The 21,335-nt window shown below is 35.6% G+C and overlaps 2 protein-coding genes across 3 annotated transcripts in view; one reads left to right on the top strand and one right to left on the bottom strand.

Moving 5' to 3' along the window:
* The window catches only part of LOC132201699 (protein PALS1), a 93,757-nt gene that overhangs the window by 67,788 nt on the left and 4,634 nt on the right, over positions 1 to 21,335 (bottom strand). The window lies entirely within an intron of this gene.
* Positions 4,787 to 7,329, top strand: LOC132200658 (uncharacterized). The gene is made up of 10 exons (XM_059626300.1): positions 4,787 to 4,843; positions 4,895 to 5,007; positions 5,067 to 5,175; positions 5,312 to 5,439; positions 5,492 to 5,612; positions 5,672 to 5,814; positions 5,867 to 5,990; positions 6,043 to 6,108; positions 6,162 to 6,263; positions 6,320 to 7,329. Exons 1-10 carry the CDS (start codon positions 4,798 to 4,800, stop codon positions 6,667 to 6,669), a joined length of 1,302 nt encoding a protein of 433 aa, XP_059482283.1. The 5' UTR covers positions 4,787 to 4,797; the 3' UTR covers positions 6,670 to 7,329.

Here is a 21,335-nt window from a genome sequence, read left to right as displayed (position 1 = left end):
AAATTTGGAAAAAAATATGGAAAAAATAAAATTTTGAATTGGTTTAGAGCTCAGGAAGATTTTACTTTGCACAGACCTGTTAGAAGAAAATTTAAAAGAAATTTTGTTTTCTGCAATTATCACCAACAATTTGTTTTTATGGATTTGTGTCAAATGACTAATTTTGAAACAAGCAACGATGGTGTAAAGTATTTGTTGGGGTTAATTGATTGTTTGTGTAAAAACGCGATTGTTGTACCACTAAAATCAAAAACAAGTGCAGAGGTTGCAGATAAATTGGAGAGTTTATTTATTAAAATGCCTGCAAAGCCCACTTACCTCGTGAGCGATTCTGGGTCAGAATTTAGCGGCGCGTGTGTCAAAATTTACAGCAAATATAATATAAAACACATTAAATTGTTAAATAGTGAAATTAAAGCGGCGTGTATAGAGAGATATTTTCGCACTTTGCGCAGCAGAATAGGAACATATTTGACAGCAAATAATACGCATAGATATATTGACGTCTTGCAGAGCCTCGTCGACGCCATAAATAAAACAACGCACACTGCGACCCTCATGACGCCGTTAAAATGTGCAAATTCATTGAAATACCAAAGACGCGCCTTTATTAATTTATATGAAAAAAAGTACTTTCAACCGGCGGTTGCGCCAAAACTCAAAGTTGGTCAGTTTGTGCGCATTTCAAGAATAAAATCTATTTTTGAAAAAGGCAGCGAAGAATCGTACAGTCGAGCAGTATATAAGATAGCTGTCGTGAAGAGAAAACGTGTTCCTGTTTACACTCTGTGCGATCTAAACAACAGATTAATTGAAGGTGATTTTTATGAAAAAGAAATTCAGGTTGTCGTGGAGCCGCAGGTATTCAAAATTAAAAGTGTGTTGCGCTTCAGAGGCAAGGGGGACAAAAAGGAAGCGTTTGTCAGTTATTTAGGATACGACAAAACGTTTAACTCGTGGATTCCGGCCTCAAACTTGTCTGATTTGAACAGCAAAAAATGAATAAAAGCGACTTTTTTATTTACCTTCCTTCAAACACGGCGCTCTCTGTCTACCCAAGCAACACGGCGTCAAAATTTATCATAGACCTGCCTAGGCCACTGCAATTAACGGCTGGATTCACTGTAGCGCTCAAGGAACTGCATTATCCGGCTGTTATATTTAACGAAGAGGAAGCTCAACCAAAAAAGCATTTGACGCCAAAAAAGGTTGCATCAAAAACGAGCGAAGAGGAAGTGACGAGTGACGCGAGCAACCATTTAGGGCCCGAGGGCGCGCAAGTGCTGTCCAAGAAAACAATAAAAACTTATGCAGAAAAAAAATCGCTAATTTTCGTTTACTGCTCGGCCGCAGCACCATCAGTTATCGGTGACGCCATAGCTCCAATCATTAGAGTCGTGAGCACAGACTACAAAACAAAGCAATTCAAGTCAACGTCAGCTTCACATATTTTTGATAATCCACATTATTTTCCTGTCGCTTCAAATTTTATCTCTTCAATTGAAGTAGAAATTCGTACAAAGAGCGGAGAAATTTTTCCCTTTTTAAACGGTTCGTCGCTCTTGTGTCTTCACTTCAAATCGCCAACGGTCTAAACATGAGCATGCGACAGTATTATGCAAGTTATTACAATAGGCAAGTCGGAAGCGGCGGCTTGGTTGTTTTTCGAGGAAGTCCGGTTCAATCTGGCCACGGTCTAGGTAATTTGCTATGGAACATTTGGAGATTCGTATCACCGACTTTCAAGCCGCTCATAGAAACAGCAAAAAGAGAGGCGGCCGGCGTCGGACTCGACGTGTTAAAAGATTTGTCTCAAAAAATTCCTTTGCGTGAAAGTATTAAAAAGAGGGCATCAGCAGCTGGAACAAAACTTTTGTGGAATCAACTTGAAAAAATTCAGCGCGGCGGCAGCATAAAACGAGTGGCTCCAAAGAGAAAATCTCATTCTGCTCGCGCCGTCCAGTCGAAAAAGAAGAAAACTTGCCAAAGAAAGGATATATTTAATTAAGCAAGAAAAATGGATATCGTTGCAGATCCTCGTTTAGACCTTTTTCTCACGCCAGCAATTTCAAATTCCATTCAAGATATAACAGAAATTAAAATTCGCCCTCTCACCGTCATCACAGAAAGCGCCCCAATTGAATTTCAAATTATTTGTCCGCCTGACCACTTTCTTAATTTGGAATCTACTCTATTTTGTGTGACAGCAAAGGTTTTAAATGGTGACGGTACACCTATTGTTGCTCCAGTTGCAGGCGCAGATGGAGTTGTGCCACCGAAAAAGCTAATTAGCACGTGCAATAATTTACTTTACTCTCTCTTCTCGGACGTTGAAATATTATTGAACGGCGTTCTGGTCGGTTCAACAAATAATTTGTATCCCTACAGAGCTTATTTTGAAAGTCTTTTTAATTACAACAATGAAATTAAAGATACAACACTAGAAACACAGGGGTGGGCTACTGATTATGGTTTTGAAGATTTTGCTTCCGACGCGTACAAGGAAAGAGCGGCGTGGATTGAAAATTCCAAAAATATTTATCTTACGGGGCCCATAAAGTCTGAACTGTTTCAATCGCAGCGGCTGCTTCCACCAGGCAGTGAAATAACAATTAGATTTTTACCATCAAAATCTGATTTTGTTATAATGTCGCAAGATAAATTACCAAAAAAAGTAAAAATAGAAGAGGCGTACTTGAAAACCAGCCTTTGCAAAGTTGATCCAGAGTTGGTGCAAGTTTTGGAAGAGAGTGCTTCCAAAAAAAATTTTATTTTTCCCGTGAACCGTGTATTAATGCGAACAATGAATATTCCAAGCGGTTTTATGCAAAAAAATCTTGATAATATTTTAATGAACAAACGTCCAGGTAGAATTACAGTGGGCATTGTGCCTAATTCAGCATTTTCTGGAAATGTTAATGAAGACCCATTCAAATTTAACAATAATTCAATTAGTAATATTTATTTGACTCTAAATTCAAAAAAAATTCCAAGCAATGGCCTGCCGATGGACTTTGATAGCGGCGACTACAACGATGGTTACCTTTCAACCATGCACGCTTTACACATTTTTTGTAAAAAAACACACGGAATAACAAAAAGTATGTTTAAAAACGGATATTGCATTTTCAGTTTTGATTTGAGCGCAGATAATAGTTTCTCTCTGGGTCCGTGGAGTGAAAAAGAAATGGCCAACATTAGTTTGGTAATTGAATTTAAAAAGGTAACACCCGTCACTCTGACCGTTATTCTTATGATCGAAGCCGAAAGCACCATTTCCATGACAAAAACTAGAGAAATTGTATACGAAACTTAAATAATAATGAACTGCTTCCCTCTTGATACTTTTCAAATAAAAAGTTGCATTTCCTGCTTTGGTGGAGACGTATTTGCATCCGATCAATTAATATTAATAGAAAATATTAAATATTATGTTGTTAATCTTTCGCCGAGCACCGACAAGGGCACCCACTGGGTTGTTTTTGTAAAACAAAAATCTAGCATAATTTATTTTGATTCGCTCAATTTATTTATTATGCGCCCCTCATTCTCAAGTTTCATCGATTCGAGACAAAAATTAATCAAGTCGAGTCGCCAATTACAATCTCATGCAACACCACTTTGCGGACACTATTGTATAATGTTTATATATTTTTTACACGCAGGCGGAAGTTTAAACGGATTTTATGCACCGTTTAATAACGACTTTTTTCAAAATGATGCAATAATTCTGTTAAAATTCAAAAAAATATTTGGAAATTTCACCACTAGGCGAAGAGGACAAGTGTGTCTTTCGTTAAAAAATTTTTACTCTACTTCAAACTCTCGAGCAGAGCAGACGCGCTGATAAAAAAACAAAAATGTTGTTCACGAGCTTTTATAATTTGTCAAATTCTGGATCAAAGTCGCTTTTGGCTGGACTATGCCGAAGAAATGAATCCCTGGTTGGCGAACTTCTCATTGGCAAGCCATCGACTGGCGGCCACATTGCCCTGACGGAGCAAAATTTCATTGAAATTATGCGCTACCACGCAGAGATTTTGAAGTATTTCAACGGAGAAAATGCTGGATTTCAAATGCAGCTGGTCAGCGACTATCACATGTCCCATGTTGTGACACAATACAAGTTTGGAAAAAAGCTATTGATGATTTCACAAATTAGGCGCTATGTAGACGGACCACCTCGTCCTCCCGTTCAAATATATTTTTCCCAAGGTAGTTGGGAAAGATTGGCAGATTTCCAAACTCTACTGCAAACCGAGCTCTTTTCGTTAAACTCTCTTGCCGCCCCCATAGAGGACCTAATTGGAGAAATTTCGCAACATGTTTTTTCTCTCGGCGGCATCACTCGTGAGTCGGCATTTAATATTTTGCAAAATGTTTCCAACGTGCGCGACATGAGTTATGAAACAGATATTATTCTGCGCATAAAAGTTGTCAGCGAGCTTGCAATTTTATGCAAGGAAGAAATTTGGAAGAAGATTGAAAAAATTATACAACTCAACAAGTGAAAAATTTTTTTTTCTTTTTTTTGTGTATGTGCTTTTTTATGTGTGCTTTTTTTATGTATCGTCTTGCGCAAAAATAAAAATTCAATTTGATTAAAATTTAAATCATTTGCTTTTTATTTATTTAAAAACAAAAACTACAAAACTTAATATAATGCAATAGGAATAAAGACACGTGTCACTTGGCGCCACAAATTGATTTGCAAACAGCGCGCGCCACCGCATTTGCTCACTCTTCTTTTATTTCGCATCATCACTCACTCTATGTGTGTGACGCTCGCGGCCCAAGATGCACGGAAAGATTGTGCTCTCCCTCATCTTGTGCTTTTCTGCAGGTAATTTCGATTAATTTTGGGGTTTGCTTGTTTTAATCGTTTATTAAATAGTCCTGGGTGATGGTGAGCCCAAGTTTTCGGGCGGCACCACACTCTGCGAGGCCAGAGAGCCCTTTTTCCGCGATGTGGAAAGTGATGCAAAAATCTGGATGGAAACAAGAGAGGTGAGCTCAAATAGTGCAATACGCGCAGCAACAAGTATTACACACTCTCTTTCTCTCAGCCGCCTCCAGCCAAGATCCAGTTTGACGAGTCGGGATCTTTCTCTTACAAGTCCGTAGCTCTCATGGGTGTGGGGGAAGCACCACCCTATTCTGGATATCTCACAGGCAGTAAGCATTTATAAATTTGTTTAAATTTTTATTTTTTAATTATTTTGTCTTATTATTTTAAATATTTTTTATTTTTTTATTTATTTTGTCTTATTATTTTAAATATTTTTATTTTTTTATTCTTGATTTTTATTAGCTACTCCGATCTTGATGCTCGAGTCCGGAGACGACAAAGTCATTTCGAGGGGGACGCTGCTCGCCGCTTCCGGAGGAAGCTTTGAGCTTCGTGGGGAAACGCTGTCCATCTCTGTTGACGCTCACATGGTAAAAAAATTTTATGCTCCTTTTGTATTTCTTTCAATTGTTTCAATTTTAGAGCGTAGTGAAAGTGCGATTCGACATGCAAGGCCAGGTGCAGATCAACAGCGAGATTGTCGGACACGTGCAGGATTTGACTTTGACTGCCCTCTCACAAATCCAGGTGGTGCAAACCAAAGGTATTATTTAAAATATTATTTTTTTATTTTCATCTCACTTGTTTGATAAAATTTTTCAGGAAAAGTTATTTTGCATGACCTCGGATTACCCGGACAGTTTTCAGTTACCATCAGCGGAATGGAGGAGGATTGTGTTGTGGTCAACTACTTCTCCAAACAGGATGTCAACGTTGAGCTGGACAAGAGCATGACTGCATTGCCGGTACAATTTTAAAACTTTATTCTCTTTTTTTTCTATTTATTCATTTTTATAGGCGTCCTCCGTTTGGACCGAACACAAGATCATGACTGCTGGCACGACAACTCTCACTTTCCACGTGTCCAAAGGTCATGACTTTGACTTTGGCCTAGCCAACATTTTCCTCCCCTGCTCTGAAGGTGAATATAAAATTACATTGTTTAACAATAATTTTTGATTACATCATTTTAGTGCCTGCTAGAGCAACAAGCACAAAAAGCAGCTGTCTGGGGTCGCCTGACGTTTTGAGAGGAAATGGTAATTTTTATTTTGATAAAATCTAATTGTTTTTTAAATTTATTTTTCAACAGATTGTCCCGATGGACTGTATGGTCGCAAGTGTGACAAGCAATGTGAAGAAGATTGGATTGTGTGTGACACAAAAGGCTGCTACTGTTGCTCCAAAGAGCAATGTAATTATACTTTATTGACTTAAATTTAAATTAAAATGTTTTTTTTTTCTTTTTAGGCTCTGTTCAAACTGAAGAAGGCGGTACAGTTGGGAAGGCTTTCACCGGTTTGGGTGGTGCCATAATTTGCTGCGGCATCCTAGCGGGCGCCTACAAAGGACACAAGGAGCTGCAAAAGCGTGGACTTTATCGAGTGCGAGGGTCGACCGAAGAAGAGGACACTGGAGGCGCCGAGTCGTCATCGGTGAGCGAAACTCGGTCGGAAACCTCGGACGAGAGCAGTGTGTCCAGCGACGGCGAGCTTTCCAACTCGTCGGTTGCCACTTCAACCGTAGTCGACATGCACGACCCGGACCTGCTGACGGAAGACGAGGAGCCCAAACCCTCAGACTATTGCATGTTGATGTAAAGGTGACCTTTTCATTTTTTGAGATTGTCTGAAATATTTTTGTACCTCTATATTCTGTTTATCCTACACAATTTTACATCAAGTAATAATACAATTTGGTTGTTTATCCTGAGATGTTCACAAATTTTTTTTTTCATGTTTAAAATCTGAATGATTATTTGGTAAAAAATGACAAGTTCTCAAAGAACAAGTTGTTTTTGAATCTGCCGTACAAATATTTTTTTTTTTTTTTTTTTTTATAATTTCCGACTGACTATTATTGCACTTTTGATTTCAGTTTTTAATTTTAAGATTGACTGAAACATTATTTTTTATGTATCTCCAATAGACTGTTTCTGTACAGCAATGTAATTTGCTGGATAATTTGAGATGATTACAAATCTTTTTTTTTTTCCTGATTAAAATCTGGTTTTTTATTTACAAATACAACAAGTTCTTAAAGAACAACTTGACTGAATTATTTAAATTTTGTATTTGTTTGGTAAATTTTATGCATCACAATTTTGTAGATTGAGAATAATAATTCAAAATTTTCTGCAAGAGTGAATAAGTACAAATTGTAAACAATAAAGACTGCATGTCAAATATTATCAATAAGCATTCTTAGTATTTAAGTGAAATTGATGTAACGACACATGCTGCTGTGTATTGAATAAAGGAATCTCGTGAATAAATAAAACGTTTCAATTTTTTCCATTTCTACTTGATAAAAAACATAATGTATTATAAAGCTTACACACCAACATTATAAACAAAGCCCGGACGTTGTGTGATTTTTTATTAAATAATAAGGGGTGCATGCGTGCGCGCGGCTGCAGGTGTGCGTGTAGGCAACCCGCTCGACAGCATCCGCTCGCTTCGCTCGGAGACAACCGACCCGCTTCGCTCGGCTGCTCGCGGCGCGCGCCCTGACTAGGTCACGCTCGACTAGGTCACTCGGCAGGTCACTAAGGTCACGATTGAGCAGGTCGTCATGGCTGAGCAGTCGTCGCGGTTGACTGAACTCGGAAAATCAATTTTTTCACGGATCAATGGTTGGTCACGGGTGACCGGTCAGGGATGGACCCTAGGTCAGGTCACGCTTGGTCAGTCAGGTCACGGATGACTGGTCAATCGCCTGTAGGACATACAAGTACTCTCTACTTGCAGCAAAATCCGGTGTAAAAATTTAATAAGGTCGCGTGGAAATTGCGAGCTGCAAAATAGTCGATTAATAATGCATTAGGGCGCGGGATGTGTGCACTCGCGAGAGGCTCAGTAATGTCATTTTTGGCGGAGAGAGAAGCGCGTCGGAGCAAAAAGGCCAATCTCGCGCGTCGCCAACTCGTGCGGCGCTCGCAAAACTTTGAGGCTTCACCTTAAATACATAAATATTTCCCAGCGCCTTGTAAAGGGTCGTTTCGACCTGCAGAAATTTCCCTTCAGAGTATATTAAATTTGAAATAGAACTTTTTGCTTTTGCCGAATTTCGTCCGGGCAAGCGGCCAACAACCACTTGTTAAATTCGTCGGATTAAGAAACCTGAGCGGCAACTTTGGCAATCGCCTGGGGATCGCGCAGCACAAAATTGGAACAAAGTTTCGCCGCAGACCACCGATGTAAATCATATGAAAGTGGGGAGAGCCAAAAATCTGATTCTGATTTGTTGACAAAATACAAGAGAAAAATGAGTAAAAATCCAAAAATGGTTTCAAATCATCTGATAAAAAAAGGTTTATAAAAAAAAAAAATGCAAAATTCCGCAAAATTCTATTTTATTTTATAAATTACATGGAAATATGATTTTAATTTGATTTGATAATATTTCTTATCAATTTAAGTTGAGCTGTTTTTTGGAAACCATGCAAATTACATAAAAAAATATTGATATTTTTGTATAATATGATACAATGATACAGATAAAAATTTTAATTAACGGTCAAAAAATTTAATGGGAAATTTCCTTTTTCTATTATTGCCTTTTCATCCGAGACCTCTTAATTCAACAATTTTTATTGCTGCGTATTATTCTCTGGAGGATATATGGAAATTTCGTCCAGCTGTTCGTCGCATTTGTCACTTCTTATCTGCCACTTTACTGCCCATTTTCGCGACTGCTGCGGAGCCGCGCGGCTCCCCATCAGATATACCACTCGCTCGTTGCTCCTCTTTGTGCTTGTTATTAAAATGTTTGCCTTATTTTCATTTTTCCCAGCACTTTTTTCTCTGTGTTTGCTTTTCCGCAACACACACAAACATGTACGCGATTTCACGTCAGCAACACGCATTTTGGCGATAGGATCTTTGTTACCCCATCAAAGTTAAAGTGCGCCCTGAAACTGTGTTTTTCGCCTGCTTTTATCACTTCCTCGCACCGTTAATTCAAAATTTCCACCGTTTAACGCATCAAAGAGAATTGATATGGTAAAATGCATGTAAAGCTAATTGTTAAAATTAAAATGTTGAATATTTTGTTTTTATAATTTTAAAGATATCTCAAGATTTGTATCAAATTTATATTTTATTGTTAATTTTCTTAATTAATAAATAATTTATTAAATTTATTTGTTTCGTTGGACAAAATGTTAAAAGATAAAACTGTTCAATACTTTTATAAACTAAAAAAAGCTGATAATTTTCTTTATTATTCTGGATGGTACCAAATTTTTTTTAGAAATAAAAATAAGTTCAATTCAGAAAATAGCATGTGATCTAGAAGAATTTGAAATTTGTAATTATATTGAAACATTTTAATTAATTAGCCATTCTTATAAAATTAATATTTAATAGATAGACAATTGCAGAATTGTTTTGTAGCTCAACACCAAAGCACCTTCATCAAAATCAAACTTGAAATATCTTTCTCCATTAACTGAGACAATGGTTATTTTTTCTTGTCCTGACAGAGAGTGGGTCGGTGCAACAGGGGTTGCATCTTGTCAACAAGAGCTAATTAAAACCGCGTCCTTAATTTCGAATCCATCACGCTCTTTTGATCTCGACTAATTTCTGAGAGAAGAAGAGCACGTGCACATCGCGCTCTTTTTTTCTCCCTCTCATTTTTTTTTCTTCTTCTTCTTTAATTTCCAAGCAGCGGCGACGACGCCCGGCCGCTGCTTTTCTCTTTCTTTTGAGCGGCGGCGGGGCAGAAACATCAAAGCTGTGGCGGCGTGTTCTGCTAAACAATGCACTCGACGGATCGCGAAATGATCAAACATCTTTGCTTTGCCGACGAATTTCGCCGCCGCCGCCGAATTTGGGCCGCCGCCCGCCCGCCCATTCTCCAAATCATTTTCCTCCGGTTCGAACTCTCTCGACACAATTTACTTTGTGCCTTCCTTCCCAGCTGCTTTTCACTCGCTTTTATCAAAACACACGTTCCACCGTCTGCTATGCTTTTTGCACCCAATTCCGCGCCCCGGTCGTGGGAAACGCGCCGACAGGGGCTGCTCCTAATTGATCTGCTCCCGCGCCTGCCACACCTCTTGTGCATTTCGGCTCCAAAGACCTTGAGAGATGAAACCGGAGCTCCCGTATTGCTTCAACTTAAAATTTGTGCCAAATGATTTTTTTATTCGTAATTTTCATTCAGGAGTAAAATTAACTCAGATTCAATTGAATACTTTATTCATTTTCTTAAAAAAAAATGACAAAAAATATGAAAGTGAAAAAGAATTTTCAGCCACTTCAAGTAAACAGCTGCTCTAAATTTATAATGTAAGCTGAATTTGATAGCTGAAGTGTTTTCAAATTAAATCTAACTGCCGAGCTGGAGGAATAATGTGAGGGCAAAAATAAAAGAGTGACACAAAATTTTTATTCAAATAAAAATTGAGGAACCGAACAACTTTCAAGAGAAGATGACAGGGAATTTCCAAGAAGAAACAATTTTTGCTCTTTGTACGAAAATTGGATACAATAGAGGATAAAATGGGTGACATCTGTCGTAAAAAAACAGTCAAAGCTAGGCTATGTCTAAGATAACAAAGACAAGTTTAAAATAAATAGCGACAAAGTGCTGACGACATGAACAGGTCTATAATGATGGCAAAAAAGTCAAAAACAAAAACTAACAAACAAAAAAACAATATTAATAATCAGCAATATCAATTTCAGGACTGTTTATTTTGTATGTTCTGTCTTTGTATTTTTTTTTTTATGTAATTTCTCTCTCTTGTAATCAATGTAATTTATAATATTGAATGTATGGATGATGTATTTGGGCAGAGAATGCCCGGTGGTAAAAACAATTTGCAACTAAATTGACGCCTTGTTGTGTTTTTTCTTAATGAAACAGATTAGAATATATATTTTTTTGGTGAAATATCAAGAAGATCAAAAAAAATTTACACCGAGGTTAGCTTTACTGTCAGTTTTTGGTTGTGAGCCACGAGAAAAAGTAGCAAGTCCATTAAAAATGTCGGAATTATCAGATCTCACCAATCTGGTTTATGGCCCAGCGTAAATAATTTTGGATTGTTTCCTTCTTCTTGTTTCTGTACATTTAATTTACATTATTCTCAATTCTGTTTTAAATTTATGTATCAATTCATTTTACATTCAAATGATGCGTACAAATAAATTAAATATGTAATTGTTTTTTAAAAAAATAAAAATTATTACAAAATTTTGTTAAAACGTAGTTTTCATCAGAATAAAATTAAAATTTTTAATAATTTGATTATTTATTATTTTTTTAATGTTTTTCTTGTTTTTAAAAATTATTTCTAATAACTTATCATGCAGAATTTACTCTTTTTTTAAAAAGATAATTTATTTACAACAATACCAAATTTATATATAAAAAAAAAATCAGTAATCCACTAATAATAATAACTAATTCATATCTGAAAATCTGTCCTAAGAGTAACTTTCTTGATTGATTTTAATAACTCATGGTAACATGTATGATTCAAAGATGAATTAAGTCCACAGAATTCTTTAAAAGGTTCTTTAAGAAAATTATTAAATTAGCTTCCTATTTGAAAATACGCGTTTCAAAAATCTCCTGATAATTCAAGCCAACTTTTTTGAATTTATAAGCAAATTTCCAATCAGGCCTATGGCGGCGCCTAAATCGGCCCGTATTTATAACTTGTTTCGTTTGTTTTACGACGCGGCGGCGGCCGGGTGCGTTGGAGCGTGCGGGGGACGCGCGTGCACGTCTCTATCTGGTGCAGCGGCGGAGGCTGGACGCCGAGTTAATGGACTAGAAAAGCGGAAATTCTACCTTGAAAGCTTTTGCCGGCGCAGCACAATTTTCCAACACCCCTTTCGCAATCAAATGTGGCAGGGCGTTTTGCTGAGAGGGCGCGCTACATGGATTTATTATTTATTTTCAACCTGCTTTTTCCACCCTGCTTGCTCTAAATGTTGTGTAAATTTCCTCACCACGGCTTGGAAAATACACTCGTTTGGATAAAGAAGAAAGGCTCTTTAAAATAATTTAAAATACAATTCTATTTCAAAGCTCGTTAAGTGGTTTTAAATAAAATCAATTACATCGTAAAAATCAAATAATACAAATTTTGCAGCGAAATGTAAAAGCGAACATAATTCTTCATAAGGAAATATTATTTACATTCTTAAACCTTGAGCCCATGTCAATATTTAATCTTTAGATAATATTAAATATAAATATAAAAAACACTTGATCGCAATCAGAAGAGTATTGTTAGTAATACCGCTTGTAAAAATGATTATTTTATCAGACAAGTAGAAAATTTTAAAAAATTTCTTTTTTTGTATGTATCAATATCTTTAATTGTAATTAGTATAAATTGTAAAAAATATATAAAATATATCATATATATATTTATTTAAAATTAACATATGAATTAAAAAAATATATCAAAATAAAAAATTAATAAATTATTTATCTTGTTGTAAAATTAACAAGCAATTATATTCATATAATTAATGTTCTAACTAACAATAACAACAATATAAAAATATTCATTACTAAATCGGTAATACCAATGAGGTCCAAAGTTGGCTAAATACATGCACTAACATGCATCTTGCCAAAAAAATCAATTTTCGATTTTTTTCCTGCTTTTATGGCCTTTATGCCTTTTCTTTTGCTCTTCTCCTTGTAACTTGAAACACTCTTTATATTTTTATTATAGTGAAATTCGTTTACTCTTTTGAAAGGTGGTGAGAATCTCAATTGTATTATAGCAAATTTAACTAATTTAATCATTTCACTATTCAAATTGGCAAAAAATCAAAACCCCAACAACCAGGAAAAAACAAAAACAGACGTGTTTTTCAAAGTTACGTTGGGTTGAGGCCAAAATCTCAACAATGTTATTGTTGATTTTACTAAAAGTCACAACGGAAACCACAACACATTAATTTCCCTGGGCTAGTTTTTAACCTCAGACACGATTAATGAATAATTTTAACTTCACCTTTGAAAAAATAAAACGAAAATGTGAATTATTCCTATTCCTACGCCGGTTATATTTAGGTTTGAATTTTTGAAAAGAACCAACAGGCTTTGGATTAAAATTAAAATTTTGCCAAACCGCTTCTGCTGACAAAGAGATTTGTTTAGATCCATTTGCTAATCCATCTCTGGAGTAAACGAAAGGATCAATCTGCGCCGGATTCGCTCACTTATTATCGCGTGATCTAATCGAGACAAAAAGTGGAGGGTGAAAAGTCGGCTGAATAATTAGTCGGGCGCATTGTTTGAACGAGAGCGATGAGTGAATTAATTCGGCGCTCGTTTTTGTGTCGCTCTTGGCGGCGTCGTTCAATCAGTCGCAAAAAAATAACCGAGCAAACGCGTTTCCTGCCAAAAATTGCGCGCAGAGAGCTCAGAATCCGGCGTGGCCGATTGAAAAATCGATTCGTCTGATGGCCATTATAGCTCGGGTGTTTTTCACGACGAGAGACGAATCGTTTTGCGAAAATGACATTTCGAAACGGAACCGAATCAAGACTGCTTTCGATGATGAGACCCGAGTGATGAAATAATCTGCAAGCTGAATACTTTGATGGTAATAATATTGGACAGCAAAAGGGAAGGAAAATTCGTTATAAAAGAATTCCAGATTATCTGCATTTATTTCTAACCATTTAAATGAGATGTTTTTTATCTGTCGATTTGCATCAAGTGTTTTGATGAAGAGACTAAAAATGAAAATTCAACAAATTTCATTTTCAAATAATTTTTTGAGGACCAAAAAAATCAACATTTTTAACTATAATTTATGTATGTCTAAATGATAATCTTTCTAACAAACGTTGAACATGGAAATCTCAATTATATAAAAATTAATTAATTAATTAATTTATCTTAATTTCAATTTACCCTGCGTACTTTGTACAAGAAATTTATCTTTTTTTTTTAAGAGTTTTTTCCGTGGATTTACTGAAACTGTGCGAGAAACACTTGGCTTTAAAGAATGCAATATACAAACCAAAATTTTGACTTTTAATTGACAAATTAATTTTTAAAAATGTCTCAAAAAGTAATATTTTTGAGTCACAAAAAAATCAAAATTTCAATTAAAACTCGGAAAATTAGGGTAAACAGAGCAACATAACTGGTCTGGATCGCGATTTCGCCCAATTCCAGGGCTCATCAGCAGACCTGAATGTTTCGACTGCACCTCCGCACTCACGAACTAAGACTGCGGCAGCTGTGTAGAGTGAGGGGTAGGAGAGCGAAGGGTGCATTTTTATAGCCCCTTTCAGGTCTGCTGATGAGCCCTGGAATTGGGCGAAATCGCGATCCAGACCAGTTATGTTGCTCTGTTTACCCTAATTTTCCGAGTTTTAATTGAAATTTTGATTTTTTTTTGTGACTCAAAAATATTACTTTTTGAGACATTTTTAAAAATTAATTTTTCAATTAAAAGTCAAAATTTTGGTTTGTATATTCCATTCTTTAAAGCCAAGTGTTTCTCGCACAGTTTCAGTAAATCCACGTAAAAACCTCTTAAAAATTAACCCCTGAAACTGCTATACACTTTACAACACAAATAAAACAATACTCTATACTAATTTGAACAGAAAAACCACACGCACACTAAAAATTATCTAAGAAAATTATCATTATGATCTAAGCACCTGTAATGAAGTCAGAGACGTGTCTTGTTATTTTATATAGTTTATATTATTTCAAAACAAATATTTATTAAATCATGCTAAAAATTTCATTAATTTGTTAAAATAAAATTAATTTAAATGACAAAAAAATTATTTTTAATATTTAAATAAAATATTAAAAGTTATTTAAATAAAATTTAACATTTTTTTAACTGCACTTTTAAAACATTTATAATTACAAACTTTTTAAATTATTATTAATTTTAATATCTGTAGTATAAATGCAATTTGGAAAGATATTGTTTTATAAATTCTGGGTAAACCTTCAAAACAACTATGATTTCAGGTAATTTTGTAAAATTATCTCATCAACCAAAGCAATTCAGTTATTGCTATTATTAATCCAATTAAAATCAGAATTCAAGTCTTATTTCTTTCTCAACTCTCCTATTTATTTGCAGAAATGTAGGTGCCAAAACAACTTAAGGGCGGTTTGAGCGTGCGAAAATGATTCCGCCTGATCTATCTATCTATTGGTGATGGGAAAGATTATTATTTGGTTTTCTCTCTTTGGCTCTTTAGCCGAGGAGCAGCTTCGAGGGTTCCGTCCGTATCTCTCTCGCACTCACTGTGTACGAGAGCGAGAGAGCGAGTCTGTGTGAAGCAGGGCCAGAGCAGATGCCGATCAATAGGTCCCAACCATGAGGCAGACAACGGACGGGGCTACAACCTCCGCACGCTCTTTCTCTCTCTCTCTCTCGCGCTGGCCCCGATTGTTGCTCACATTACATTGAACACATTTGCAAAAGGGCGCTGCTCTCGCTGTGTACTTTGCCCTTCATTAGCGACGATTCACACGCAAACCACAACGATCTCGCCGCTGCTTCCTAAGTGCGCGCGCGACATAGTCATGACTCTCGTGTGTGTGCACAATGCAAGTTTGTGTACGGCAGGGCAGTCTAGGAGCAAATTCGATCGCGTACGTCGGAATGCTCGTTTTGCTCCTTTTTTAAGGGAGATCGCGGTGAAATAATAATTGGTTTTAAGATAATTTAAATAAAATATAAAAAAATGAACCAAAATTAGCTTTTTCTTGAAAATTGCTTGTAACTAATTCATAATTTTTCTTCAGTTTATCAAGCTTGGCCAGTAGGTTAAATTTGAAAACGGTTTTGAATTCAAAAATTGGGTTTATGAGATTTTATTGTTAGTAAAATTGAAGGTTATTACCAATTCTCTTGCAATGTTAGTGCTGCAAATTCAAATTTTGTAGACTTGTTTGGAAAGAAAAAGAAGGATTAACTAATGTTTTAAAAATATATTTATAATTTTTATACACTTAAATTTACGATTGTTAACAGAGATTATGAAAATATAGAATTAATTTTGAAATTTTACTTTAAAATCTCTGGGTTTTTTATACGTGCAAATTGTTGTGGAAATGAAGATTCGGTCTTTTCCTCGTTGCAAAAAATTGTTTTTATTAAAAAAAGGAAAAAATTTCTTGTATTAGTTAGCGAGCAGCGCGTTTGCTCATGAAATAGGGTCGCAGACCGTGACCAAAACTGGTAGAGCCGTTTGTTTTTGAACAATTTTTGCAACGAGGAAAATCCCGAATCTTCATTTCCATGATCATCTCCTCGAGTGTCAACTTCTTCAAACAAATTGTTAACATTCAATTTTTGAAAACAAATTATTTGAAGAGAAAAAAACTGCACCACCAACAAACTAGAATTCTGCTAAAACTTCCGAGATAAAAAAAAACCATCTGTTGCAGTGAGCCTCATTTTAATTACTCTTTAAGGTTTACTTTACTCAAATGTTATTATGATTTTTTTAATTTTAATTAAATTGTTAATTATGAATCCAAGTTAAATCATGTATTTAATCGTACGAATTGTAAATAATAATATTTAAAATGAGTATAATGTAAATTAAATGAATTATTTGTATTCATAAGTGACTGTAAAAAGTGCGGAGTTGAGAAAATAACTAATTTAATTTAACGCTACATTTAAATCTGGAATTTTAGAATAATTGAGGTAAATTTTTTAACCTTGTTAGCTAAAGTGCAATTGAATAATTTTCTATGCATAGTTTTTTTCCTAACACATTAGCAATTAGCAAACATCATGTTTGTGTTCAAAGAACGGTGGTTTGACATCTTTGATGAAATCTCAAGATCTTCACGTGGTTAATTCAACGAAAATTGTCCAATATAAGCAGATCCAATTTAGGTATTCTCAAAATTATGCAGAAATAATTTAGTTCCTCGTTAACCGCAAATAAGGGTTTCCCTTTGTATATCGAAACCGCTTAATTCTCTCGGCGCAAAATTGCTCGAGTCTCAAAATCAAATTTGCCCTGAGCGCTATGCATTCCAATATCGGAGAGAATCAGTAATTTCTCGCTAGGGTGGAGAAAGAGGAGCGCGCTTTGTGATTATTTCCTTCAGAAGCCGCCGCGGGGAGAAAGAATTGTTAATGACAGAGAGAAAGAAATGAAAGACGAAGAGGGACCGTGGATTTTTGACATTTTCGTTTTGCTTTCGAGGTGTTTCGTTCATCTTTTGTATTATGCACCAGAGATCAAGGCCGCCCGGTTACAACATAATGTAAACACACGCCGATGGCTCGACGAGTTTTTTTTATTTTCAACTCTCTCGGAGCTGCGTGCAGAGCAAAGGAAAAAAGCAGGTGGTGCCTCAAGTGCGTTGACCGCTCGTTTCCAACCTTTACGATTGGAATTTCCCTGCTGCGTCGAGGCGCGGGTGCGGAGGTGCCACTAATTATATATGCGTTTTCAATCCTTTGACGCCCACAGTCAAAGATAATGTGATGCTTTATCGAAATTAGGTGGACCGGAATTGTAAATTATGGCCATTAGGCTGCCCATTAGGTCATTTAGGCCAAAGGTGCTGTTTAAATAAAACTTCAAAGATACCGTTCAATGGCAAGTGGATTTCACAGACTGAAGATCAAAAGTTTGGTCGTGAATTTACGTTTTCATTAACTGTGAATCCTTAACTTTTATGAGATCATTAAAATAATAATAATAATTAATGATTCTATTAATCTTGCCCCAACACGTATGCATAAATTGATAGGGAGTTTTAATCTGATTCTTTTTAAAACAAACCTCTTAATTATATTTGATATTTGCAAATTTTAGCCTTCACTCTGACACAATTAGGACAACTACAAGGCAATCTCTCCTCAAATCGGGATGAATTAAATACATCGTACAATTTAAAAAAAAAAAATATTAAAAATTATGAAAGAAAACTAAAAAAATTTGAGTTCTAATTTAAATATGTTTTGATGGTAAAAAATCTAGAAAATATATTTTCACATTCTCTGTAAAATTCGTCAAGTTGTAATAAATTAGGAGGATCAGTGAACCGAATGTTAAAATTTATATAAAGATTCATTTACAATAAAATCTAGGGGAGATAAACAAATAATTGTAGAAGAGAGAACAATTGTAGAATTGTAATATGAAACAGTTAGTTTGATTATTTAATTAATATCCATTTTTCATTGTCAAAATAAGTATATTTTCAAAGAAAATATGAGTTAAATTTTTAAAACTAATATTGAGAAACAAAAGTTTTAAAAATAACAATAAATAAAAATAAAATATCATAAATATTAAAAAATTAAAAATTGGATAAAAACTATAATAACAATTTAAAATTTATGCATATAAATTACTGCTTTTACTTTTAAACAAAATTAAACTTTTTAACTAAATTTAAATACTTTTTATAAAAATTAATACTTTGATTTCAAATAGCGCATTTTAAAACGCAGTAAAAGACTTTTAAAGATGGGGGGAGAAGAGATGAATTTAGTTGGCGCAAACGATGCCATCAACTCGATTATTTTCGAGCTCTCGTGTGTCGCCTGTCTGTCATTGGCACTCGACAACTCTTCTTCTTCTTCTTCCTTTTCGCTCGTCACAGCTGCCGGTTCGCCTCATTTGGAAGTTTATTTCATTCTCGCGTTAAATGAAGATTATTAATGTGCGCGCCACTTCTGCGGGGCACGACGCATGTAAATGCTTGAAAATGCGCGCTCGCGCCTTTCGTGTGCCGTTAATTCCCGACAGCGAGTTTATTATTTTTATTCGGTACCGACTACGAGACAAACGAACAAACGCTTCTTCTTTTTTTTTTATCTCTGGCCGTTTAACCCATTTCACGTCCCGCCAGCCAGCGTGTTGACCAAAGGAAGATCTTGTGCTGTTTGCGGAATGGCATTCTTGGCAATTAAGTGGCCCTTTCTCTTTGCTCAAGTGAGTGCCGCGTTTGGTTTTAATGAGAGCGGATTCGCCGCAACCACCACGTTTTCTGTTTCAATCTGCCCGAAACGAAGAGCCACCCTTTAAAGAGTCTATTTGTTCTGCAACCAAAGTTTTGAAATTAATTCCAAGCAAAGTCACCACTTTTTCAAAGGTACGAAATACAGACTTTTAAAATTGCAAGCACCATTTACTTTTTTTATGTTGTCTGTGATAATTTGTAAAAAAAAATTATATTTGCACTTTTTATTAGTTCAATAAATCCAGATAAAACATTATCAGAAAAAAACTTGTCACGTTGATATTGGAAGAAATTGGTAAAAAGTAACATAAATTTACTCAATTGTGACCTTTCGCGATTTTTAACATTTATGAAGAATTGTAAAAATCTAATGATAAATCAAATTTTTTGCGAATATTTAGGAGTCTTTTGCCAATTATTTTTTTTTTTTGCTCCCCCATGCACAAGAAGAATTTAATTAAACTTGACACTGATTTTCTTTGGTAATTTTGCATTTATATTTTTTGAATCGATTTTTATTTTTTAATAACTTTGAAAGGGTTAAAAATTAGTCAAATTTAAAACTCATGCAAAATTTCCAAGGTCCATTTTTGCAGAGATTGAATGTGCGAAAATGGTCTCGCGTGGAGTGACGATCCGGGGCTTTTTCATTTGGGGCCGGTGGTGCTGAGCGGAGATGGGTTTTGGCGGCGGCGTCGACCGGCAGCCAACCAGTCGACCAGTGTCCGCCTGCGGGAAATTACACCCTGCATCACTACCCTTTGTGTGCCGCCGCCGAGGAACAAAGGAGAAAAACCATCTTTCCACCCCGGTTCGCTCCCTCCTCATCTGATACGCCGCGCTGACGATTCTCTCGCATCGAGCAGAATAAAACCAATTTACGCCTCGCCAACTCACTATGCGTGTGTGTGCGCGACAGTCGCACATCATAATGGCAAAAATGAAAGGAAAGAAAAGGCTTTAATCGGTTAAATAGAAATGGGATTGAATAACGACGCTCAATTCAATCCAGGCGACGACTTTGTGCAGAGAACAAAAATAAGCCTTGTGAAAAAATGCAATCAATTAATTAAATCTAACAATTCCCATAACAATTGTAGTTTAATTTTAGCTAAAATGTTAGTGGAAATTTGATGAGACTAAAGACAACCTAAAGAATAAGAAAATAGTGAAGGCGCTAAATAAATTTATCGTATTTTTTTTTTTATGAATTAAGAAATTCCCTATAAATATAGATGATCACAGAAGTTCATTGACACTTTTTAAGCATTGAAACAAATTTTGTTTAATTTTGTGATTATTTATATAATTTTTTTCAAAAATAAAAAAAAGAATTGCAAATGCAATTTTAAGGAACTTATTAAATTTTTTAATTTAAAAACGACACCTCTTAAAAGGAAACATTAAAAATATCTTAATGCTATAAATTCAACCTAAATTATAATTACTTTTTTTTAATAATTTGCTTATAATGAACATTTATTTTGAAGGATAATTTTTTTCTGCTTGGTCGCATTTTCCTGTCAATAAATTCAAAACGATCTGCGCTGATTAGTTTTTAAGAGGAGAGGGGGCTCGACTTTTTTTCCTACCCATTTCCTCGTCACCGATTTTCCCGATCAGCTTCGGGCGTGGACCGATTCTCACTTTTGGCTCCAGATACAGAGACACTCACACTTTTGATCGGAAAGTGCTGCAGCAGGGAAAAACACAGAGTCACTCTCTCTCTCTCTCTCTCTCTCTCTCGCACTTCCATCCTATCCATCGGAACGCGGCGTGTGTCCCCCCGAAAAAGTTTTGCCTTCAACCCCCTGTCATTTCTCCTACGAGAATGCATTCGAGAAAAAAAGGCAAAAGCTCTCTCTTGGCCAACTTGAGTAGGAGGAAAGAAAGAGAGAAAGAAGCTGCGCGTTCCAAAGGCGAACACCAGCGGCTTTTTGCAGCAGAGACCACTAATTACAAAGTATAGCACGGAAATTTCGGGGTCGCCAAACCACCCCCAAAAAGATAACGAAAGCAAAAAGTGCCACAGCTGAAGAGGTCGGAGAAGACAAATTAATTCCTCGACTAACGCAAGACGCTATATATACATTAGCTCTTGTTGCAAGAGGAAGATTGATTCTTTTATTGCTTTGAGAGGGGCCCATTCTTTTTTTCCGATTCCTTTTCACGGAAGATATAATCGAAGAATATTACAAAGAGAAGAAATTGAAAAAATAATCTAGTAAATTGGTATTTGTTATTGTTTTTAAATTGTCCTGTAAAAAAATTAAAGAAAGATAGTGATAAGTGATAATATATC

The sequence above is a fragment of the Neocloeon triangulifer genome, unplaced genomic scaffold (assembly GCF_031216515.1).
Source record: "Neocloeon triangulifer isolate White Clay Creek 2 clone unplaced genomic scaffold, ASM3121651v1 ptg000014l, whole genome shotgun sequence".
NCBI lineage: Eukaryota > Metazoa > Arthropoda > Insecta > Ephemeroptera > Baetidae > Neocloeon > Neocloeon triangulifer.
The sequence above is the reverse complement of the archived record's forward strand: the minus strand, read 5'-3'. Positions and strand labels throughout refer to the sequence as shown.